Source organism: Pleurodeles waltl, chromosome 12, assembly GCF_031143425.1.
Source record: "Pleurodeles waltl isolate 20211129_DDA chromosome 12, aPleWal1.hap1.20221129, whole genome shotgun sequence".
NCBI lineage: Eukaryota > Metazoa > Chordata > Amphibia > Caudata > Salamandridae > Pleurodeles > Pleurodeles waltl.
In genome coordinates this window covers 238,574,512-238,600,789 of record NC_090451.1, presented here as the reverse complement: position 1 = coordinate 238,600,789, position 26,278 = coordinate 238,574,512, and the positions used below count along the sequence as shown (strand labels likewise).

Here is a 26,278-nt window from a genome sequence, read left to right as displayed (position 1 = left end):
ATTTCAAACCATACAGAACAATAGACGCAGTTAATTCCAAGACTTCAGAGGAGGTTGCTGTGCCCAGAATGTGCGTTTTTTTATTCAAATACCTGCTGGGATACATTTTTTTACATATTGGAGAACTGCCCCGGGCATCATTTTGTTATTGAGGCCAAATGTCAAGGTAGTTTGATGGTGTTTATTATAGGTCATGATGCCTGTTAGTTTTGGCTGATCAGCTTCATCAAGGCCCTTCCTGTGTGCTGCAAAACCTTATTTGAAACATGATCTTGAACTATCCCACTCCCATCTCTAGCCACACATAACACTTCATACCCTGAAGCATCCGTCACTGGTGTAAACTAGCGTAAACTGTCTTCTTGGGGTGTGAAGGAAGAACGTGTAATCATCTATATGCAGTTCGCCCCATGCTTCTCTCCAGGATCTCTTATTTAGAATACAATCTCAGTATTATCTTCTATTAATCAGTTAATATTGCTGAACAACAAACTGAACATTAATGAACCGGACCACCCTGCAATTTGATACACGTTTTTTTCCTAGGTCTAAGCCTTACTTTCAAGAGCTGCATCTTACACCATTGGGAGGGAGGGGGTGAGACCAAGATCCTTCTACCTGCTCCTCTGAGGTATGGATGAGTCTTTTTCTGGACTGTGTGCACTCATGGCGCAGTCATTTTCTCAGTGTTGTGTACTGTCTTTCTTTAAGGGAAAGAGTGTTTCTTGCATCTTTTTGTGGTGGGCTCCTTCTCAATTTTGTCTTTAGGGTCTTTCTGCTCCACCACTCAATACCAAGCTCTTTCCAGCCAATCAAAAAAGTGCAGTTTAACCAAGTGCATCACTATTAGTTTGCCTGTACTGAATAGCATGTAATTAGATTGTATAAATTTGACTTTCTGCTTTACTGGAGCAAAAGGTTGCCCCTACTGTGGGACCTGAGACGCATAGTCTGGAAAAATCATAATCTTGCAGGGAGATATTGGGTTTCTCACGTGATGCTCTGAGGAAGGCATTCTGGCCTGAAAAGTTAAAGATTCTCATAATTATGGTGTTTAGAAATGCACCTAGTAGTGGTTTCTGGGTTAGTGCCTTATATGCACTCTCAAGAATACAATAAGGCAACATAGGCCCTCATTCTGACCCTGGCGGTCTTTGACCGCCAGGGCGGAGGACCGCGGGAGCACCGCCGACAAGCCGGCGGTGCTTCAATGGGGATTCCGACCGCGGCGGTAAAGCCGCGGTCGGACCGGCACCACTGGCGGGGTCCCGCCAGTGTACCGCGGCCCCATTGAATCCTCCGCGGCGGCGCAGCTTGCTGCACCGCCGCGGGGATTCTGACCCCCCCTACCGCCATCCAGATCCCGGCGGTCGGACCGCCGAGATCCGGATGGCGGTAGGGGGGGTCGCGGGGCCCCTGGGGGCCCCTGCAGTGCCCATGCCACTGGCATGGGCATTGCAGGGGCCCCCGTAAGAGGGCCCCTAAATGTATTTCACTGTCTGCTGCGCAGACAGTGAAATACGCGACGGGTGCAACTGCACCCGTCGCACAGCTTCCACTCCGCCGGCTCGATTCCGAGCCGGCTTCATCGTGGAAGCCTCTTTCCCGCTGGGCTGGCTGGCGGTCTGAAGGAGACCGCCCGCCAGCCCAGCGGGAAAGTCAGAATTACCGCCGCGGTCTTTCGACCGCGGAACGGTAACCTGACGGCGGGACTTTGGCGGGCGGCCTCCGCCGCCCGCCAAGGTCAGAATGAGGGCCATAATCTCTTCAGGATCCCATGATTTCAACCATGTGGTTAGACTCTACTCAGGACATGTGCCCACTAGCTGCAGATTGTTTTACATCCATCAATTTAAGTTCTGTATAGAGAGCTCTCAGCTCGCCATCTGTGTTTGAGATTCGGGCTCCAGCTTCCCTCATTATTTCTGATTGCCTGCAGTATTGTTGCTAGGGATACTTATACTATCTCAAGGTAACATGCTTCTCTTATGGCTGTGGAAGCTTGTGTTGACTGTGAAGCCATGACTATTGTGAATTTATCTATTTTCCCCTGTGTGGAAGGCCTTGCCATTGTCTCACACCATGTTTTCAACTCAGCACCTCCGAGAGTTCTCAGCAGTTTTTATGACCCTGTATTCATCTCCACCAAATTAGGCATCACAGGTGCTCAAGGCAACCTGAAAGGGTCCCATCTCCGTCACCTATACCGTGAATATGGTGATTGCCAGGTTTTCAAGGTACACCTCCATCACTGTAGAGGACTTGGGGATCCTCTCCCTCACCTCCATCCAGACAGTCTCCACTCCTGGCTGCGGCCACTCTTTGTGGAGGGTCTAAGGGTGCCTCAACTCTGGTGGATCATAGTGCCCACATGTATGAGCTTGTTTTTTTACTTTAATGACTCCACTTTCTTCACTCAATGGCCACACTAGGCAGGTTTATTGGTGCAGTGGCCCATCCGGTCAGTATCACTGCTCTGCTCCACTCAGCAAGTCTCACCCATAATTTGTAAATGCCGGTTTTTGATCTTTCAATTTCTGTTCACCTTGTCAAGGGGCATTGCTTCTGTCAGTGCAGGCTCTGTGCGCTTGATATCTTTTGAATTTTGGTCAGCAGGGTGGCAGTTCAGGCTGGGTGCCCCCAAACTGGTGTAGTGCATTTGTTCTCTTTTATGGCCCATCCCAGGCAGAGTTTGCTAGCCAGTCCTCCCTCAAGTAGAGAAGGTGGGGGTGAAGAGGTGCTACTGCGTCGGGGCCACTACGTGCTGCAGCTGGGTGGTTCAGAGACAGGGTCTGACGCTCAGGAACGCCAACTTGGTCTTTTCTTCAGTGAGGGGAGGGAAAGTGCACTTCTTCGATCTCACCAGCGCTCACACTGCTTCTCAAAAAGAGCACAGCCTCCTCACTGATGAGTTGGAATCCAGAACATCCAAGCAAGGCCTTGCCGCAACCCACGACAACTACTGGCGCTTAACGCAAAATAACGGGGCAACATGCAGAAAGGGGTGATGGGCCTCCGGGACTCCCGTATCTCACAGATATTCATTGGCAATGAAATGGATAGGGCCCAGGGAAAGATTATGCCCCCCCCCCGGGCTGTAAGGGCTTACATTAGGAACCTGCCGGCACCCAACAGAGCCATTCAGACAAATCAGTGACCTTTGCTCGATTTAGGGGTGCGGCAAGTTATGGAGAATTAACAGGGTTCCACCACAGGAGTGTTAGATTGTGGTTGCCATAATGGCTTTCACACCATGCCCCCCTTTGTTTTGGATTCAATAATTAAATCATATTTCATTATGCCCCCCACCCTTTTGCCCCAGCCTGAAGGGTCACATCGAAACGTACGATGCGCAAATTAGTCAAACAGTAGCACCTTCTCTCTCTCACCCCCCCCACACACAAATAAATAAATAGGGTGCAAACTTACAGTGTGCCCAGTTGGCCACACAGCTTGTACCAAGTTTACCTGACGAAAAACATGCAGGCAACCACCCAAGAGATGTGCAAGGAGAGCCAGTGTTATTTTCCTCAATAAGGTATAAATGGGAGTTTGCACTTAGATAGGCATTTGCAAAGATGTCGAAGCAAGGGCCATGTTTTCCTCTTCTTTGTAATGGAACATTAGAAAGTTAAGACTTTTTCAGGTCTGACAGAGCTACTCTGAAGATCGATAATGACATTGATTGTGATACTGTGAATCAAGGAAAAATGTGAAATAATCTCTTGTGAAGGACTGCAACTATCATAAAGCTACAAGTGCGAATAACTGACAGATTGTCCCAGATGAAAGCTGCACAGAAGTGGCATAAATTCATCTTCGTAGGCGAGCTTTGTTTTTACTTGATTATTCTAACACCGAGCATGCGTAAAACACATTTTTTGTTTCCTAAATTTGGTTAGTGCTTTCTCCGTTATAGGCACTTGTCGGTTTGACAATACTGTATTCTTATTACTGAATATCTTCAAAAACTTCAGTCTGAACACTCTTGCTATTGTCAGTTTTTGAGGTTTCACTCTAATGCCAGTGGCTGCCACTTGAATCCACAGCCTTTGCTTTAAGCTTACTAATACCTGCAGGCTTGTGGTGATGGAGAAAGGAATGTGCCGCCACAACACTTAGAGTGCTATAGCTGTGCTCCTAATTGCAAACTTTTCCCTCGTTCCTGAGCCATGCATGCACTTTCTTTAATGATAGGAGCCATGTTTGTATAGCTTCAATCAACAGTTTTAGATTATTCACACGTAGATCTAGAGCTGAAGGGAGCTTATAAGACCAGAATCACGCCACGCACTTCAACATACAGACAACAGTCATGTTGTTTTATTATTTAACGGCACAACAGGGCTTACCATGGTCAAAACTCCACAGAATGGCTCCCCCTTCTCAATCAGCCCTTGGACGTAGTGCTCACCCACTACCTTCGAGTGTCCTTACTTCCACCCCGGTAGGGTTCTACATTGCTTTTCATTGCCTTCTCTTATTCGCTCATGAAGCCTGCACGACCCATCAAGTGATGCTCACCTGAGACCGCAGCAAGTAAGTGTGGTAAACAGAAAATTGTATTACTACCTCATAAATCATTCTACTAGTGGCTTCATTACAAGTGCCCTACAGTGCTGTGTGGGTACTACACACCGGGCAAATATCACTACTACGGGCTGTGTGGATTTTCTCTAGTCAAAATACTGTGACATTTTGAGTGTTCGGATGAGGCACAACGCGTTCAGTCGGTATTTGTTCACACAATTTGCATCTTTGAGCAGTTTTATGTTTCAAAGTGTGCCAAGTTCGCCCCTCTCAGATGACCTCCCCAACCCATCAGTGATGGATCATTCATCACCGTCAGCTCTGTATGGGGAAGGAAGAGGGTTCTGCTGCTGGTCAGATTGTGGTCAAGCTGCTGCCACTGCAGGTCTTGTGCATTTTCCTCCAAAACCTGGATGATATCCAATGCAGTTCTTTAGTGTTGGGCTCACTGACTTCATGTCCTACTGCAGAGCCTGCATATGCCACCTGGAGAAGAGGACAAGTAGGACCCATGAGGCTAACAGTACAAGAAGTCTCAGAGCCACTTCAACAGAGACCCAAGACCAAGGCTGAATCAGTATCATAGCCCAAATGTCGTGGATTCCTTGCATCACGGAAAAGGCCATGAAAAGCACAGTCTCCAGAATAGTTCCTATATAGATGAGCCTCTGAAGAATAGTCAGGTGCATTTTCAGCTTGTTGCGGCAAACCAGCCAGCCACTTGAGGTAGGTGAAAACTGAAATCCCAACCTTAGAAGATGAGTGGCAACCATCACTTTTTTGCACACCCAAGGGGCATTGGCAATGCCATATGGGAGCAGGGCAAACTGAAAATGCTCTTGGCCCAACTTGAACCCCATGTGAATCTGTATGACTCCAGGACTAGTACATGAAGGTAAGCATCTTGCATGTCCAGGTCAACCATCCAATCACCCAAATCCTGGGCAGATGAAATCTGAGCCAGTGTATGCATTTTGAAATGTTCCTTCTGTAGGAAGTAATTCTAGGAGGGGCGGGAGGTGAGGGGGGTTAGAGATCTAAAATAGGATGAATGCTCCCATCCTTCAGCACAAGGAAACAAATGGGAGTAACACCCAGTCCATAATTTCAAGGCTGGAACCCTCTTGATGGCCCCTTTGGATAGAAGGACTAGCATCTCTTGCAGCAACATAGATAGGTACTCCTCTAAAAAAAACTCTGATGTGGGAGGAACCTGAAGATGGATGGAAAAGACTGGAAGGGCATAGCCCTGCTGATCGATCTGGATGATCCACCTGTCGGATAGAATGGACTGTCGCCTTAGAACAAAATGTCTGATCCTACCTCTCACAGCATGGTTGTGCACCTCTAAGGGCAAATGAAAGTGGTTTGGAGGTAGATGCCACAGAGACCTTGAAAGCAGGAATAAGTCCACCCCTCCAATTGGAGCAGGAGTTATACAACATCCCTGAATTCTTTCAGTGTTTGGCAATATGCAGCTTCCCCTCATGGTCCTTGAATGTCTTTGGAAGCCTAAGGGTACATTCTTCACACAACTTGGGATTGTGCCTCGAGCCCAACACCAGCTGCGCACCTCATACAGGTCCATCAACAACTTTTGTTTCGACAGTCACGGCACGGCTTGGACCCTGTAGTCGTCAGTAAGGACATCGTTCCCTTGCACATTGGAGAAGATTTCAGAAAGCTGGCCAAACAATTAAAAGGGAGCAGAATTCTGGATATGTGAAAAAAGGTGCAGAAAGAAAGGAACTGATATCACCATGCAGGGGTTGCACATATATGTAGCTGATCTCTTTAATTTCCAGAGCAGAACAAAGTCAACGCAGAGCCGCCTGACACCACCTAGAAGCGCACAGGAGCACTTCTGTGATGATTTTTAGATCCAGTCTGGTGCTTGAGTAATATTCTAAAGGTGAGGAATATGCGGTTAGTACTCATCAGAAACACTTGTACACCAGTGTCCCACATCTTTCAATAGGATATTCCTAACAAGCTAACAATTGAATGAGACCTTCAGGGATCATAGCAGAGGCACTCCGTAACATTCCTATCCCAGTTTCTTCATGACACACTGTTGGGGATCTTTCCATCAGTGCCATGACAACCTGTGATAAAACAAGGTCACGAAATATATCGTCATATAAACAGTCTATATGAGTAGACAACACAATGGATGAATGCCAGTACTCACAGGCACCTAGTTTACCCCAGCATTAAAACCTTTACTCTTGCACACACCCCAAAAAAAGTTCAACACATCTTAATGAAGTACTCCCTTAATGATGAGCGGTCCTCACTTGTTCTAAATACATAAATGTGGTTCTACTCAATATGAGTCTGTATAGGCAACATATTTCAAGTACATTTAGGCAGTTCACGTCTGCCAATATGTTCATAAATGTACAGAAATAATTTCAAAGAAGGGAGAATGGGGTGAAACTGCCCCCAGCATCAGCTGCTTTCCTAAATGTGTAAGTACAGGAGCTACGGAGTCTCAGGCTTAACCAATAGCGGTTTATCACACTGGGGGTTATTACAACTTTGGAGGAGGTGTTAATCCGTCCCAAATGTGACGGATATACCACCAGCCGTATTACGAGTTCCATAGGATATAATGGACTCGTAATACGGCTGGTGGTATATCCGTCACTTTTGGGATGGATTAACACCTCCTCCAAAGTTGTAATAACCTACACTGTCAAGGCTTCATAGAAATATGACATTGAGTAGCAAGGTTGTGCACTGGGCTGGTGCAATAGATTCCTAGCTTTTTGATCCCATTACAATTCAGACCTCGGACTTCTCGACATGCCCGGCTGTGTACTAGGTGCCACTCAGCTCTGATCACTTAACCTTGGTTTGGGTAGCTTAGCCTAGCAGCAAAAAGTAGCCCTGCAAAAGGTCTCACTGAAATATGAAAAGGTCAGTGCTTGGAGTTTTGTGAGTACAGGGACCAAGAAGCATTATAAGCCGAGTAGGCTACTGGGTGCCTTCCTTGTTTAGAGACAGTTTGTGCAGGACACCGAGTAGCTGTCTCTCATAGCACAATGGATAAGAGAACCGCGATACATCGGTTCCCTTGACCTGGGGCTCTCTTAGAACCGCATCTAGGCTCATTTCACATCTCAAATAAAATGGTACACCACCACAGGGGGTCACCAGTCACAGGACTCAGAGAAGCATCTCACATAGCCTTAGAGCAGCAAAACACCTTAAGTGCAACTCCTGAGCATGTTTCTGAAAGCCAATTCAGAGTTAATTACATTCATGACCATAAACACCTAGGCTGATTTGAACAAACTTACCAACTATCTCTACGCCATCTCTGCCTTTCTGCACCTTAAGAGTAGTGTGGAATTAACAAGAGAACAGCTGTGTGAGGGTTTGCCCATACAAACACACTGCTCTTCTCGGTACACCACAACCCCGAAATACTAGACATATCTTGATGGGAAAAGATATATGAAGGTACCTATGCTCCCCCCCCTTCTCGCCCTCTTTGTCCATCTTGGCCTCTGCATGGAGCAAGCAGGACCACTGCCCTCTGAAGGGCGAAGCAGGAGGCAGTGGGTTATCGGGGTGATGTTCACCTTTGACTAAATCCTGCGGTTAAAGTCTATGAATCTTGTGACATCTCTTGCTACTATAGAGTTCTGTGTATGCAAGCCATCACTCAGCACAGACCGCTCGCAATCTAGAAACAGCAATGTTTCCTTGTCCTCTCTGGCCCTTTCTATACCATGCAAGGCAGCAACACAATTATGTCTTCGTGAGCTTTAATAGAAGATTTTAATATTTCCAAACCAGCAGTACTCAATGTATCCACTTTAGCCTCATGACGATCAGCTCAATCTTCCCTGAGTGGTTTCGAATCTGAAAATTGCGGGTTATAGCACACCTCTGCAGCATGGGCATTAACCCAGATATTAATTCAGGTTACTTCTGTTCATAAAACCAACCAGTGTCAAATGGTGCAAGCTGAGATCACATAAAGGATCACTGGAAAATTGATTCCAGGGTGTCCCAACCACCACAGCAGATCCCAAACATGCAGCTGGACAGGCACATAAGCACCCAGGCAGTGTGGAAAGGAACCAAACATGCAAACAGAAAAGCTTTGGGGGAGAACGTCATACTATAGACTGATAGGAAGGGTAGTTAAAAGCAATCAACTGAAATTCATTTTTTTTTTACTGAAGGAACGATTTAGAAAAACTCATTAATTCCTAAAGATGAGAAAGCAAGAAAAATCATAAAGAGTACATCAGAGCGACACTGAGTTCACATTAAGACACCAGCGTGAGGAAGGGAACAGCAAACGAGCCCAAAGGGCCACACAGGAAGTACACATCTGCACGGCATGCTTTTTTTTTTCTTACTGCGGGGAGTATTTATCACACCGAGTCCTACTGCCATAAGTCCATTCGAGCAGTGGGGATCTCTGTAGGAATCATAAGGGCAGAGAACCACCAGTGTAGGTCTCTATATTCGCGATATTCCGGAAAGACCTGCAGATCCCCTGCCTAGCAAGCATACATGATGAATCCCCCATCTAATAAGGACACAATGAAAAATTCCAAGTGCGTATACCTGGGATTTTGGAAGATGCTTATACACAAACACTTCAATGGGAGCCCACATAGCGATTTGGTGTCAGAGTTGTATGCACACAATACCCTGTAAAATTGCCCCGAGGAGTCCTGTAACCTATCGGAAGACTCTTCGGAAAGGTTACAGGAGGATCCATGAATAAGATCAAGTACTAAAAAAACACCAGAAAATAGAACTTATTTATCAATAAGAAGTCACCTCATGTTTCCAATTCCCAGGCATCGGCTTGTAGGCGCTGTGCTTCTGGAAAGAAAACGAGGACAACTGAAGAGATAAACAAGCGTCTCTAATGACTGTGCACTATGCACTGTGATATATTTGTGGAAAAATAATCGGCATAAATCTATGATGATATTAAAGAATCTACATAAGCAGGCACGCAGTCAGTACATGGTGAACCTTTAAATATAATAATAAAATAAAAAGTAGGAATAACGCATAGATGCGGACTGTCCCACAGTAACAGATTATATTCATCCCCAGTTGAGAACATTTTTTTTGATGTACTATACTTCACTTAGCCCCGGTTCTCACGGGGTTATGAGGCATCCCCTATGTTTAACATTTATGAACACTGGAACATCCTAGACAGGAAGTGACAAAGCACATCTACTTAAGGATGTCGACACCAGAAGATCCTTCAGAAACCATACACGTCAGCACAGCTGAAGTTAGATGTGCACAGGGGCAGTCAAGGCAGGAAGTACATGTCAGACCAGCAGACAGAAGAGGACATGAGAGTATTCAAGACAGGAAGTATATATCAGCTTAGCTCCAATTTGAAATGCACTTCATATAGGGATACGCAGAGCGGGCTGATTAGCAGAAATGCATCCAGAAGAGCAAAGCACAGCAGTGCTTCAAGAAATGGGCTCCACCCGAGTTCAGCTGCACCATCTAGACAAGTCAAGCAGTGCACCTCCAACAAGAATACTGAAGAAAAACAACATCAATGCCTCTGATAGCAAACATATCCTAATAACCGAGTCAGGTTAGACTTGTTAGCACAGCAGTTAGAAAGTTCTAGACAGACGAGTGTAGACAGAAACTGTATGTCCGCGCAGCTTGCATGGGAGTTCACGTCGAAGCAGTCCAACAGGGAAGTGAATGCAAGTCGTTATTAGTCAGATGCCACAGGAAGTATAAATGCATAGGCCAGCTTGGAGGTGGACACCAATGCCAATTTAGGTTTTCTTTTTCAGATCCTCCAATCTTCGAGCAAGATCCTCAAAATCCATATCATCTGGCCCTGATGGACCGATATTTGAAGCAGAGGGTGGAGTAACTGGCACAGACGGAAGTGTAACATTGTCGTAGTTATCTGAAGGGTCAGGCTTGGACTTTGCGGGTGGCTTAAGTTTGGACCTAGGAGCTGAGAGAGAAAAAACAGTAATAAAAAGTCATTGCAGGGCTCAAACAAAAAACATTAGCTGTGCATTGGCTTAGTTGAATAGCCTTGACCTGAATCCAGCTACACTATGTCCAACTCCAACCAACATGGCCACGTGAAGTTCAAATCTGGTGCTCCCAAGATTAACAATGCATATTTAATGCCTGCTTCCCCAGATTAACCCAACTGTGATAAATCAAACATTGCTCCAGCAAACCAACATAGCCTGGGCCAACCCAAGCTTAAACCCCAGAATTTGGATCAGCCCAGAACTTATCCATTTAAGCCCTGGAACGCTGTTCCTCTGTGGCCTATCCAGATGATCAGACCTTAGTCTCTTCAGTGGAGTACATCTACTCCCTCAGTCAAGCTGGCCAGCTGCGGCAGCGTTGTCCGCAAATCTCTAAACGTACTATTAGATGCTTGCCCTGCATTGTCATCATCTCCACTGCTGCATTTATGAAGTCACCATCAACTCAGCTACATCCATTTTTATCATCTCTGCTTTAGACTCTTGATTCTAAGTCACATTTGTACTCACCTGCCACTGGACCAGGAGGACCTGGTTTAACAGGAGGAGCAATATCAATCTGAAAGAGAATAAATGTTACTAAATACTTTGGTGGAAGAGCGTGCCTACAAAACATACACACCGTTCAAGCCCTCCAAAGATGGCTCATCTTCTAAGAAAACCCTTCTGCAGCAAGACATGCTGGATAAACAAACAGCTTCAATATAGGATCTGGAGCCAAAGTGCCTTGAATTCTCTTGCTCAAGCTCTGAGCAGCTCAAAGAGAGCACACTCATATCGAAATAAGTCACTCAACACATATGCTCCCCCTTAGTGATCCTTCCGGACCTCAGTACAACCCCGAGTCCCTTAGCTTTCCATAAAGCGATTTCACGAATGCTGAGACCCAGCAGGAGAAGATATACACTCGTGTGTGTGTGTGTGTGTGCTCGCGCACAATCCTACTCCTTCTGAAAGCAGAAAACAATTATAGTGTTGCATCAACACGATTTCTCCTGTAGTGAAAAAAAAAAAATTCTGCTATGCTTTCACATACACAGCAATGGACCAATTCTCTCTCAACCTGATAATTGTAGAAAGGCTCGGCCATGCTGGGATGGGTGCAGAACTTGTCACATCCAGTAAGTTGAACACAAGTTCAGCAGTGGCCCTCACTCTGTAAGAAGGCAGGCGCAAGTTGAGATGCCATGCCAAATCATGGCACTGTCAATTTCACCTCTGTAAACTCAACAAAGTTTCAGCAGTACCAAACGACGGATAAGGTCTAACTTGTCTTTAAGGCAAGTGCAATTTATCAAGAGTGACCCAGGCTCAATTGTACCTGTAACTGGCCGTAAGCTGTGTCACCTCTATCAGGTTAATTCTAATGATGTCTACCTGAAGATGGTCAGAGACTCTGTGGCCGCTTGAAAGTGAACACAGATTGTGCATTATCTAAAGATGTAATCAGAATTAGAAATTTGATCTTCTGGTTGTTTCACAGCCAATAATGCAATCTCTGCACCGGATCGCCTTCTGTTATTTACTAAGTTTGCTGTTTGCCTTATAACAGGCATTGGTAGTAACTAGTTCGCTTAAATAGAACCCACTGGCATAAAGGATCTATACTGCTCTTGTCCAATATGGTAGTGTCCCTACCCTACACTTTGTTCTTTAAAGTCAACATTTCCAGTTTGAATCATAAAGACAGATGAATGGTGCTAATGTGTCCTGGTCTTGCAGTCATCCAATCTATGAAGGCGGCTGCAAAAGGTACCAGCTGCAATCTGCTTAGACTTTTTTTCAACTTTTCGAGGTGTTACAAAAACTGAACAGTCTAGCCATGGCTGCTAGAGAAATCTGATTGAGATTTGCATTGAGATCTGCGTAGCCAGGAGGAGGATTTGTATCAGCCTGCAGCAGATGTTGGAGAAGTATGCTCATATTGCAGAATCTGTGATGTGCCCCCACAGAGAGAGTACAACATTATATAATTCACAGGTTCTTCAACTACTTTGGAATTCTGCCACAATAAAGAAGAATCTACACACTGTGTTGGAACACTTTCCCCTAATCAAGCTGGACACACTGAACAGGCTATTTAAGCACAAGAGGGAAGGAAAGGGGATGCAGAATATTTCAAACTATATAGCAACCTGAGAAGCAATAACACGCAAGACATCAGAATGGGTTACAACAGCTAAACACTGGAAATATTACTCCTGCTAGTCACCTTACCGGTTCATATGCTGGTGGTATGGCAGGGATCTGGGGAAGAGGTCTGTTCTGAGGTGGGAGGAAGTTGGTCGAAGGCCAGGCCTCATAGACTCCCACCTCTACACCGTTAAACGTTTCCTATGAAAAAAAACAGTAAAAGTTCACACACTGAAACATTCTTACCTATTGTTATGTTCAAGGGTACTATCCAGGTGTCACCTTAAAAGAAAATGATGGGGACAGTGGTTCCAACAGAAAATATTCATGCATATATAAAACCGGGCTGTAGAAATGTGGTCGAAGTGAATTTTTATGGCAGAGAAAGGCATAGAACCTATAATATTAAACAGTGGAAGGGTATACTGTATCTCTGACACAGAAGGGGGCGTCTTTGTAGACTGATGGTACAGAAGGGAAGTAGGACCATGGAAGAGTGATGAAGAATGGGAAGATCATGAGGATAGGGCAGTAAAGATTGTAATCCCACCCACACTTAGATGATACGGGTTTGTAGCTCTTCATGGTCTTAGAGTGTACAATGGAAAGGTAAGCAAGGACAGATTGTCTAGAATAAGAGTCTTTGGGGCCTTATGTTGTAGAATGAGAGGTACTTCTGGGTATAATGGCAGAGAAATAGAAATGTACATAGAGTCTGATGGGTCATGTGATATACAGTGGGAAGGCACACAAAATCTGATGATGAATGAAAAGCTATTTGTTTAGGTGCTATAAAAGAATATTCTTGGCCTCCTGATACATGCCCACCAGGCACAGATCCCTGATGGCATATACGTTAAGAAGAGCCCTATAGAAAAACTGTGTGTACTGGATCTGGTTCTATAGAAAGAATCACTACACAGGGTTTAATGAAAAAAAATGTAAAACATACTGGTTCTAATGTTATACAATAAACAGGGAAAGCAGACAGTCAAGGGCCAGAAAGAAAGAATGCAAAGAGCCCGAAAGTATAGAAAATCCTGGTATAAAGAACGGATTTTGGAAATCAGGGTACACAGGATAATAAAATACAAATGTATGACGTAGGGCCAAACAGTATAGAAAACCAGGGAATAGAGGGTATGTAAAAAATGTATACTGGAACTGACAGCATACAAACTGACAGGAAACAAGTTCTGGTGGTACAAAACTCAGGCTACCATCTGTCTGACTGTACAGGTGCAGCACATAAAGTCCAGTAGTATTTCAAGGGAGGGAATTAAGCCATGGCAAATAGGGTCTGATCATTTAAAGGGAGGATGTACACAGAATAAAAAACAATTCCAGGATACACTAAATATTTTGGTGCATATAATCACAAGATTCACAGTAATAAGCAGTATAATGAGACATGTAGCATACACATTGGGAGAGAGATGATCAGATTCATTTTCCCATTTATTCAGAGTTTATTTGCAGCAAATGTTCCCTTTTTTACTGATAGCATGCTGTGCCTGTGGTGTCCTCTTGTACACAATCGCTGCCACATAGGACCTAAAAGATAAACTAACCATATCCTCACTTTGGTCATTTAGTCTTGGCTGGCTGGCGTTTTTATTTCCTCTCTCGCACCCAACAAACTTGTTGAAGCCATAGTTCGTCTGGTTTTTGCCAACAGAAACTTTTATCACATCTCCCATTCCACCTAAGAATCTGTGATAATAAGATTGTTACAAAGTCCCTAAGACAACACATAAATTCCCCTTTCACTAACCCAAACTCTGTAGGTGTTCAATACTCTTATCAACCACTTACTTACCCGACTACTTTAACCCCCATAAAATCCATACCCAACTCCCCTATACATGAGGAAACCATCTCATGCTATCCTGACCTCTCTCAAGCGAAACTCTTCATCTGTTAAACTTCACCCTATCACCCTTGAAAAACTAATTCAAGAAAATATGTTATTTCTTCATCGTGACTCTGCTTCTTCTCTTCACTACATCAATTTCCCCTTTTACCTTGACAGTCTCCATCCTCCTGACACAAATCAAAGTTCTGCAATACCCCAAATAACATTATAGGCGTTGAATCTGATGTTTGACCTTTGAAGGGCTAGAATGACCATGCAATCCTTCAGCTAACAACATAAGACTTGAAGATGCTGTTGCCTATTTATTATAAACACTAAACCCTCAAAAGTGAGATATTGTCCCTTAGCTAAAAATGTAATTTACCCTGGAACTCAGGATTGCTCTTCACAACTCGTTCTTGAGCAGAGATGAGGCACTTCTTTCTTTATTTAAATCCCTCTCAAACAACTTCCTGCTTTCCCACTAAATGCAACTTATACTCCGGAGTTTGACTTTGACCTCATAATATAGAGATAATATCACTTCTGCCCTCTTCAACTTATCAACTAGGCACAAGCTCTCAGCTATGCAGATCACAGACCTTAATTTGAAAGCATTATTACATTTAATGACTAGTCTAGTTATTTTCAGTCTGAGGCAAAACAGAAGCAATGCTAGAAATGCCTGACATAGCAATGACGTTGGCATCAATCGTACACAATTAAGTTCACCATCTAAACACTGGATTAGGTAGGCCCTTACAAAATGCAGTTCTGCCATAACAAACATATTAACTGAAATCTAGTTCACAGCTCCTGCTAAGGTACTCAATGATCACCTACTACCAGAAAACGATTAGATTGTACATGAGCACAGAACCCATAAATGTATAAGTGGTGTGGCAATTTTCCACAAAGACTTCCCCTCCTGTAAATGTCTTGATATTCATAACTCCTGCAACTTATACACCTCTATTGTGACCATGACATCCGGACTCCACATCATATTACGTCCAGAAAGAAATGACCCAATAGTGGAGAAACATACAGACATAAAGAACATGCTCTAACAATACTGTATACTGCCCACTAACTTGAGGATCCATAGGTTTCACTTTGTGAACCTGCAAAATCTGAGTCCTAATGAGCTACTCAATCAGAACAATGATAAACCAGTAGGGTCTGTAAATGACATTTTATGTGCTGCAACCAAGTAAAAGTAGAAAAGACAGCTGCTAGGTATACCAGAGGCTTATGTGGCTGAATGAAAGCAGTTTGTGCCACTGAAAGGAGGTGGATGAAATCCTCTTCTACCACCACATGATCAGTAGTACACTAATATGGGGTTCCTGTTGAAAAAACGATACTATCCTTCTTTATGGGCTCCTCTATTAACGAAAGTATGGAATCCAACATGTAGCTCTGGTGGTTTCTGGAACCCTGTTGACACCCATTATTCTTCTTCTGATCTTTAATAAGGATTATAGGACTGATACAGCTGCTTTAAACCAATTTCCCTTTTACAGGCTTCAGTCAGGTTGCTGGTTAAGACACTTTGTGGGGGATGGTATAGTTATAGGCTGCCAGATGTTCAGTTTGACTAGTGTGAAGGGTTGCGGAACAGGGAATCCCTAGCTCTTGGTCACTAAATAAACCACAGTCAAAAAAACAAGAGTCATACTTGCCCTGTCGACTGTGTTCAGTCTTGTCAACCCTTCCAAACTGTGATCCATCTGGAAAGATCTTGGGGTAAAGAGGGATTTAATAAGCTTGCTGCACAATATGCCCACATCACTGCATAACCTAGCTATATTTGGGTGAAATGGTGAGCATACTCTATTATTTGTATCAGCCAGTGGTATATCCAGAGCTGTGTCTTGATGCCATTGCTTTTAAATCTATGTTAATAGTTTGGACAGTGAACTCGGAGACTGGTAAAATAAGATACCTGGGAGAATGGCGAGATATCATGCCCCTTATTATTGTATGTGGGTGATGCTGTGTTGATCTCACAAAAGTCCATTTGTAAGATATGTAGGCATTGTGGATAATTTGGGGATCAAAACTAATCGTGTCCAAGTCCACATCCACGTCAGTTGGCCTGAAGAATGTGAATATTTAACCTATGAAGGTCAACAGTGTTGTTTTAGAGAAGGTAAATGCAATGGCAACCTTAATTAGGTGTTGATATTCTATTTAGAAATGTGTCAGTCTCCAAAATAAATGAGTGAACCTTTAACTTCAACAGGAACCAGGGAGGCTCAAATACTCCCTAAGATCAAACTTCAGGTCGCTAATTGTATTTTCCTTGCAAATTCTGGTGCTGGAGTTCTCAAAGACTTGGTCTATCCAGAAGGAGAACAGACTTATTGGGAGCATGTCTAGTCTTCATTCAAAGCCTCATCAATCTACACCATTATTCATCAAGAGGCTTAGGTAGCCTAAGCAGATGTCAGAATAAAATGTGCTTCCCTGCTCCCATGGCTTTCACTTTGGTCAACCTAACCCTCATTTCCCCTTTCCAAGATGATACTAAGTTGTTCCAAACCTAAAAAATGCCTGAGACATGCAATGGATTGAATGTTGGTGCAAAAGTTTGGGGTGGCTGGTCTTAGTCAAGTGCTCAAGAATAAGATGGCTCCAATTAGGCTGCAAACAAAATATAGCTCTACTATATTCTACTTCTGCTCACCTCAGCAACATGGAATTTGTAAAACCAATGGATAAGGGCCTCTGCCAGCTTGTAACCACTCCAGGCTTACAATGCTATTTGAGGTGGGTTCCAAGCACCTGCGAAGTTAGTATTTTCGTTAGGCTAAGATTAGGATTCCTTCCTGGGTTGTTATGCTTTCCAAGGGCAGAAAAGTAGAGGAAAGTGCAATAAGCAATTCTTCAGATTCAACCTCCAAGCAAACATTTATGCACTTCTTTTTGGAGACCTAAAATGTACAAAATAAAGTTCTTCAACCCCTTATTGATCGCCTCTGGAGTTAATGCTTGTACACAAGCATTTGTTACGCTATTGTTAAATTGATGTGAGCCACAATGAACTATAGAGGGCTTTAAGGGTGATAAAAGCTGTTAAGCTGATGTGGGTGTGCTTTCTTAGTTATGATTCTGTGAGATTATGCATTTGTTTATTGAGTACAGTGACTACATTTTAACAGTGGAAAGTTATTTTAAACGTGTCATACATTGTGCTCCTATGGTCTGTTAAATCAAAATCAACTATTTTGATTGACTCAAAATGAGGACCTTCCCAGACACTTTACCAAAAAGATCCAAGGCAACATACAACATACTTGGCCTACCGCTCACTGAACTAAATAGGATCATCCTCACCAGAAAAACAACCAGCTTATCCTGGTGTACGTTTAAACCTTTCATTGAAGGATATATTATGTTTACCATCGCAAATACAACTGATTGTATTTACTCATCAGTCCCTTCACCCCACCCTCTCTTGTCAAAAAACATGACGTGACGTAATAAACACCTCTTATGAACAAAGGTGGCCACCATCATTCTCCACTAATATAAAAGCAAAATGCTGAAACTTTTAGATAATCATTAATCTATCACAGGTCTTTTGTTAAAATCAGGGAGAGATGTGTTGCCACTCAAACTGAAAAATGTAGTCCTCAGAATCATTTCAGATCAGGACAAAGCATGGAACTATGTATAAGAAATATTGTCAACAAACTGTCGACAAGCCTCTGGACTTTTGTTAGATCTGAATATTTTCCTCTTCCAGTTTATGAGACCATTGACCACAATATCCTTTTTCTGACTCTAATCCAAAAAATGGGTATTCAGGTTATGGACTTAAAATGGTTAAAAACACTTCTCCTTAATAGATCACAATGTTTCAAAATTGCAAATTCCTATACCAACTGGAGTCCCCCAAGGCACTATCCTAGGCACCCTTCTATTTAACCATTTTTGAGGCTCCAAGAGAAACACTGCTCATTCTGTTTTCAATTAATATGCCTACAATACACAGCTCTTTCTTCAGACTGAAAGCACCATTTGCTTCGACTCACTCATATCCTGCCTTCGTGATATTGACTCTTGGATGTCTCAAAATAACCTGAAAATTGATCTTCTCAGGAATGACGCCCTCTATCTCTGCCCCAACACCATAGAAAGTGGCTCACAATTGAGCTGATAATTTAAGATGCTTAACATTTTTCCAAAGACTATGATGCAAAACCCTTTGCTGGCTTCATACTGGATAAATTCAACATTTTTATCTATATGCAAAAAACCAAGTCACTAAGAATGCGAGCTATCAATTGAAATGGCTTTAACATAATTCAAGCCTTCAAATCTAATCAAGACTTTAAATCAACTGTCCACGCTGTTGCTGTATCTTAGATTTAATACAGCAAAGCTTTAATCACTACTTACCTCTCCAAGCATGTCTAGCTCCTCTACGAAAGGTCCTCGACCCTTCTGCCGATCAACACCAGTAATGTGACTGAATTTCTCCTTTTCAAACCCATCCATTGGCACCTTCCCGAATCTTGCTCGATTTACAAAACAGCATGTCTCACCTACTAAGCTGTCCAACACATTACTCCATTGTACCTCATTATGTTGGGAGACATTGTGAACCTCAAATCCAAACAGTACTGTCTTAAACAGTTAACAGTGCTTCCACAAATATTCCAGAGTTTTGTAGAGAAACCAAAATTCCGGAGAGGGAGAGAGGAAAACAAGGGTGTTGGACACGACCTCCTGTTATCTACTCTAACACGTCAAGTATCCCACACACATAGATTTAGCTCACTGCCTCAGTAATTTGACAATAATCTAGATATAGAGTGATGTCCTCCTATTGAATCAGTCAGTGTTGTTTTTAAGACCCTTACACACCCTATTGGTGCCATGCTTCATCATCAGATCTCATCCTGGTCTCTAAAAGCCTTATTCCAGGGAGCACTTAAGATATTTTCTTCTAAGGGGGTCTTATGCTAAAAATACCACACAAAAAAACACACAATATTTCCTTTTTATTAGTGGTGTTTTCTGGTATGATTATAATGGAAAAATTAGGAAGTATATGGAAATTATGATCTTATGCCCCCACTTTAAAAGTCAACATGTTTCAGCCCCTATTTTTGTAGGCCAAAGGGGCCAGGGCTTTCATCAAGACTTATAACGAAATATTTATGTATCCTGAAACAATTCTATTTCCGGTATTTGTCTGAGACAAGAAGACTCAAAATTCACACACAAGACATCCAACATGTACACATATAACATGTATTTTTAAGACACACTTTGCCTTTGAATATTGTAGGGTATTCCACTCTGGTCACTTGAAAGAAGATAACAAAACATTACACGTTTGTTAAGCATGCTCACTTACAGAGCTCCACCATGCTGTAGTGGCCATAGGAAAAGAATAGGTTACAATTGAGTGCACGCTAGTTTATTATAAGTGTGCTCTGTCAAAATTTCTAATGCATGCTTGTGTCAATCATAACCTGTGCGCATGCTCAAACATTCATGTACTGAATTGCACATAAATAAATGTAAGACGTATGGACAGTAAACCTACCTTTTTCTATGTAGCCTACTTGCTGCATGGGAGGAGTGCGGGTCATGCCCCTGTAGTCACACACTGGTGTTAGTGGCCAGGCGTTAATAAAGCACTATTTCAAAAACTATAAATAATACTTACGGAATCCCATCTACACCTGGAGAGAAGACACAGATTCTCTGAGACATGTACTTTAGGATGTTTCTTTTCATGTATTAGTATCTCTCTATTGGGCGTTGATGTGGTGAGGGTGGGATATAGAGAAGTCCTTTATGAGCTAATGACTTGAAATGCTGTGAAGGGATATTAGTATATCATTGTATCACTGTGTTAGAAGTGTTACATTATCCTTAACATTCTAACCTCTGCTTTATGTTTTCTGAGTAAACAAGATAGTACATTGCTGCCTGGCGTACTAATCTAGCTTTAGTTTAAAAAAAAAAAGGTTTAAGACTAAAGACTACTGCTTCCGAAATCCAAAATATTTCTAGCATTGAAAAAAGCTACTGGTGATGCAACCGAATCTTGAAATTCACTAAGAACTCAACTAAACCTTTCACTCAGAAAATTGCTAAAACATATTTTTATCATGTTCAACTCAACAAACCCCAGGTCTCAGTTTGTCTGTATCCCTTTTTAGGTCATGTCTACCAGACATCAGAGCTGTCTGGTTTGCTAACGATGTCTTGTGGCCATTATGAAAGCTTCCCTGGAAATGCATTCTACCCTTTGCTGACCAACTGGCTTTGTGATTTGTAACTCACATTTGCTTGCTTTCTATTTACTCGCTTTATTTGTTTTTTAGGCTGTCGAGCTTGAGTTCATCTGTCTGTTGGAACATTGCTTGTTTACTGCTGTATCTCTCAGAGTACTCGTTTTCTGTAAACAGGGCTTTAAATCTTGTTCTTATCTTGTCACATTTGCTGTGCACTCAAAAACAGAAGTCAAATATCACGCTCTGTCTTCCAGGGAGCTTGGTGTTTTCGTTCTCTGGCTTCAGGTGAGAATTCATGTGACAATCGTACTGGGAAATTAAAGGCTTTTTCCTAGCACATAAAAAAATGTAACTGTACTCATATTTCAGAACATATCAGAATTAGGAAAGTACAAATTAAGTTTATTTTTTTGTAATTCTGAAATGTGGATCAAACAAAAATTTAAATATGATCAAAACACATCAATACATTAGGTGATGAAATTTCGACATATCATCATTTGTGCGTAGTAAAACTATATGTCTGCACAAATGTAATGGTCATTTCAACTGAAAATGTGTTTTCTGTAAGGCCAGTGAGCTACCACACCTCACATAGTCCACACTGTGCTTGTCCATACTACACCATTCCACTATACAACACTCTACTCCACTCTATGCCCCTCCACTCTACACCACTACATTATACAACACTCCACGACACACCACTCTGCTCTACGACATGCAACTCTATGCCCCTCCGCTCTACGCCTATCTACTCCACTCCAATTTACCCCAGTCCACTACAATCTATCCAACTCCAATCTACCATAATCCCACTTTATCCCACTCCAGTCTACCCACTCCACGCCAATCTACCACAATCCACTACACTCCACTTAATATACCACACTCCACCTCATTCTACCCCACTCAAAGCTACCCCATTTTAATCCAATCTACACCACTCCAATCCAATCTACCCCTACATTCCAACCTACCACAATCCTGTTCACCCAATCTACTACACTCCATCCCAATCTACCACACTCCACCCAAATCCACTCAGATCTACCTTACTTCACCCCACTCCACTCTACTCTAATCTACCACACTTGAATCTACCCAAATGCACTCTAATCTATCCCACTCCAGTCTACTCCACTCTATCGGACTCTACCCCCAATCTACCCCACTCCACCAACCCAATCTACCCAACTCCAGTCTACCCCACTCCAGTCTACATCTCCCCACCCACTCTATTCTATCCCACTCAACTCCAATCTACCCAATGTACGTATTACAACTTACCCTAGTGGGTACCTCTCCGAGTCGCTGCAGTCTATGACATTGTTTCCTACCCCACTCATCTCAACCCCACCGCACCCCAACCCACCAACTTTTAGCCATGCTGAACAGCAGCCTCACTGGTGTACAACATGGTTAAAACACATTGCCAAAACCAATAGTTCTTGTTTCTGTACTTTAATGTACGCAACAGCTACCATAATTTTCTAATATAATCTCTCTATTGTTCTGTGTAAAGCACGTGAATGCTTTTTTAGATGCAGCAGTGCTACATATAGGTGGGCAAGCAGTGCTTAATTTGTAAATAAAAACATGTTGGTGCCCAAAGCCCTCCTCTGAAACTCTTGGCTGCTGCAATTAAATGTGCGAGCGTGGAATACTGAGGCAGCGTAATCCTGAAGCCATCTCAATCTAAAAAGGTGCTTCTCAGCTGTGTGTGTGCAGCCAAGCTTCGCTGCAATTCACACGTCTTACGGAAGATCTGCAGCTAGTCAGAAAATTATTTGTTAATCAATGTAATTACCGTCATTCAGATTCTTGCCTGCTCCTTCTTAACTTTTTAAGTCAGGGAAGTACAAAAATAGTCTCCTGTCATTCATTACATTTAACTTTTTTTTCGAGAAAGACTTTTTATAGATGTATTGTGTCAGTCTAAATTAGTGCGTCACACTTGTATTTATTGAACATAAGAGTGGTAACTTAGGTCACTGAACAAGAAGCATTGACCGTTGGGGGTAAAAGCGAGCGAGAGGGAGGGAGATCCATCATGAGTGTCATTGCACAGTGTGTATGTATCATGACAACCTGGGTTCAAGTCTTCGCTTCCCCAATTCACCAGATTGTGAGAAACTACACAAACCGTTTTACTTCACTGTTCCTCTTTTTGACCGAGTGTAAAATCTGAGGAATATTGAATGAATTCAATTCCGGGTGCGTGCTAGATAAAATATCTGTGAGTAGTTCAATACATAATGTTGGTGCTCATACAATACCAACATTGAACACATATTCAGTGCAAAAGGCAAAGTGACATATCTCATAATCCGCTCATAGCATTGCCTCCAGGACATTGAAGCTGGGGAAATTACAGAATGTAATATATCAAAGCAAAATAAAAGAACAATAAACAACCTATTTTTAATCTGAAAGAGCCTTTGCCATATTTTTATGCGACTTTGCTGTGTCATGCAAAATATTTTGGGAGTTCGGCTCGTATTCTGGCATTCAAGGCCAGTCCTGGCTCGGCTCTCCCTGTGAATTTGCTAGCTTTCACACCTCTAAGGCTTCGAAACAAATAAAAAAAGGATAAACTCCAACACACCTGTTTTTGAGAGGTGGGGTAGGAGAAAGGCGTGTGCGTGAAGCCACCTCCACCGCCACCACCTCCGCCACCGCCAGGACCACGTTTATTCATGTCATCTGTAAATCCCACATCACTTGGACCCGCTTCAGGTTCATGAGGAGCCTCTGCCTGATGAACACAAAAGAAAGACATAGATCAGCCATGCCACTGCTGGACAGGATACTCACCAAAGAGGACTATCATGAGAGGAGTACAGGAGGAGCTTTATACATTGAGTGGCACTCAAAGGGAGAAATCCAGGCTAAATTGGACACTGGACAGCTAGGTCCTGGGATGTGCCTCACCCTCGTAGAGCATGCAAGTTAAGGTAACCAGATTTTGGAAAACAAAAAAAAACCTCTGACATTCCACAGACACAGACGTAGGACTAGAATTCTGCTTTGTCCTAGGGGAACAGAATGACTTACTTAACAGAGCTCCGAAACACGGAAACCGGAGACAAGGAGACACCAATGTATTAAATGCAGCTTTTAGACACAGTATCATCAGTGCTAATTAAAATGCTTTCTGCTAGGAGCAGCTCCTAACTAATTCTGCACCGGAACACATGACACTTTGCTTCCTGTGAGTTCATCTCCTTGAAAACAGAGTGCTAAGTTTACGGAAAGTTGCAGTAACAGATGGTGAAAAGCCTGGAAGTGTGGACCTGTTTTATATATAAATAGTCGATCACGGTGGCAAATATTCATTTATCTAGGAAATCCGTTTCACCCATATTGACTGCAATTTTTGCGATGGTATCTGGTTTCCTAAAGAACATGCAAAACAAGCATTGGCAAAGCCAAAAGATCTGGACTCGTTTTACAAATGAGTAAATAATTAAATAAGCCCGAAGCAGTGAAAAACTAAAAATACCAAGCATTGGCAAAGCTATTAGGTTTCAACTGTATAATGCGAGTGCTAAGCTATTGGCTTTGCCAAGGTTGTTTGTAAAGCATTGTTTAAAAAGTAAAGGGAAAAAAATTAAATACTGAATTAAAAGCAAATACATATCTTAAGGTATCTTGTAACGGAACACTGAATTCAAATGTTCCAATCTTTAGGAATGACAAGGTTTTCTTTTCAAATTGTAGGGTGGAAACACATAACAGATTTTAGTAAAAAACAGCTACCCATGATCCAGCCTAAAAGTAACGAAACGTAATTAAAAAACATACATTTTTGAAAAAGTCCCAGACCTTAAAGTAAAGTGCTGGCCAATTACTTTCCACAAGACTGTGAAGTGTGACTAACTCTCAGGCGGTTTAGTCTCCGCAGTAGCTCAGGGAGGAAATGTAGGGCCCTCTGGCAGAAACAACATAAACTATCCTGTCACCCCAAGTAAATCTTCTGCTTCAGATGCGGGGTGAGTGGGTACAGCAGCCTGCCTATCCCTCAACACCACCAATGCTGCTTTTGTCTGCCAGAACCTGGACTTTCATGTAAAATGTGGAAGGCTGGAGATAAAAAAAAAAAAAATAGATAAGGTCAGCTCTTTAGTCAACCCTTGAAAAAATGCATGCGGATGTGCTTTACAATGATGTGGGAGGGGTGGGGAAAACAGTGCAGGAGGATGTGAGGGTGGAATCAGCATATGGGGAGAGAGCAGACAAACAAGTGCGCAAAGAAAACGGGAAAAGTAGTTATACAAGTGACATTTAAAAGGATGCTAAAGAAGCTATGCGAAAGGGGAGAGACAAAACTCAAGAAGTTTAAGGAAATTAATTGAATAAGAAGCAAGCAATTGAGAATGACAAGGAAGTCGACCAGCGGTAATCAGCGGGCTGGCCCAAAGCACGCTGTACATTTTAGAATAATAGACAAAAGGTCCTTGACAATAGACAGCTAAAAACTGTTGTTCAGCGAGAAGTAAAATTGATTGTCTCTGTGTACAATGCATCTACGAGAAGAATTTAAAGTGTGACCATTTAGAATATTTTTGAGATATGAAATAGTCCCTCACGCATATTAATTCTAGCACTGTATAGGACGTGGAATAATTAATCAAATACTCAATAGCATGTGGTGAGAGAATAACACTCCTCTGGGTGCAACCAAGCCCACTATTTTAAAGAATTGGTAATAGGCCCTGCAGACAGCTGCGCTACCACACCCGGCCTACAACATTGGCATATGAGGCTGCTATTCTAACGCATGCTTCTCAGTAATAGCCTTCACTGTGTGGTCCCTGAAGAAATCAAAGCAACTGTTTGGATTTTTTTATTTTTTTTTACACAAACAGCATATTTTATTATTTTTAACTGGCTAACCAAAGTAACTTGCCATTTTTAAGGTTGAGTCTGCAAGATCATGTGCTATCGCAAGTGTCTCGCTTGCGAGAGACTGCTGTTAACAATAAGGAGCCTGCCCTTTGTTTGCCATTTGTTGGCTTGCCTGGCACTCTTCTTTACAGCCTTGTAATTCGTCACTGCAGGCCTAGCATCATTTCCGTTCCTCTCTGTGGAGCAGGGACCGAGCACTGATTGATTCAACTTAATCAGTGTCTGTCTGCTACTGCCAACATGATTGAGGTACTATTTTCTTCTTTTTAACTGCTAGTGCCGTGCAAACAGAAGGCGTGTGACTGACACAAATGTGCCCAGCACGTCAAAAAAAATTGCAAAGATTTATTTTCCATAGTTAACTTTCTTTTATTTTTCCAAGTCTTTGCACTCATGTTTTCTTTTGTTTATACCCGTGAGCGCTGTTCTCAAAAGATGAGGATTATCTTTTTCTAAATATTACAAACCAACATTGTTTCTTTCTTATGTGTAAATTCCAAAATTATGCTTTAACACAAACTTGCAGTACACCCCAAACCATCCCACTCCAATGT

The 26,278-nt window shown here is 42.6% G+C and overlaps 1 protein-coding gene across 2 annotated transcripts in view; it reads right to left on the bottom strand.

Moving 5' to 3' along the window:
* Window positions 1-8,289: 8,289 nt before the first annotated feature.
* The window catches only part of LOC138267762 (IST1 homolog), a 211,160-nt gene continuing 193,171 nt past the window's right edge, over window positions 8,290-26,278 (bottom strand). For both annotated transcript variants that reach the window (XM_069216951.1, XM_069216950.1), the window contains exons 7-10: window positions 23,422-23,571; window positions 12,780-12,896; window positions 11,073-11,121; window positions 8,290-10,513 (exon numbers count right to left, since the gene is read on the bottom strand). In XM_069216951.1, coding sequence (XP_069073052.1) covers window positions 10,326-10,513; window positions 11,073-11,121; window positions 12,780-12,896; window positions 23,422-23,571 — 504 coding nt within the window. In that variant the 3' untranslated portion in view covers window positions 8,290-10,325. The remainder of the gene's footprint in view (window positions 10,514-11,072; window positions 11,122-12,779; window positions 12,897-23,421; window positions 23,572-26,278) is intronic.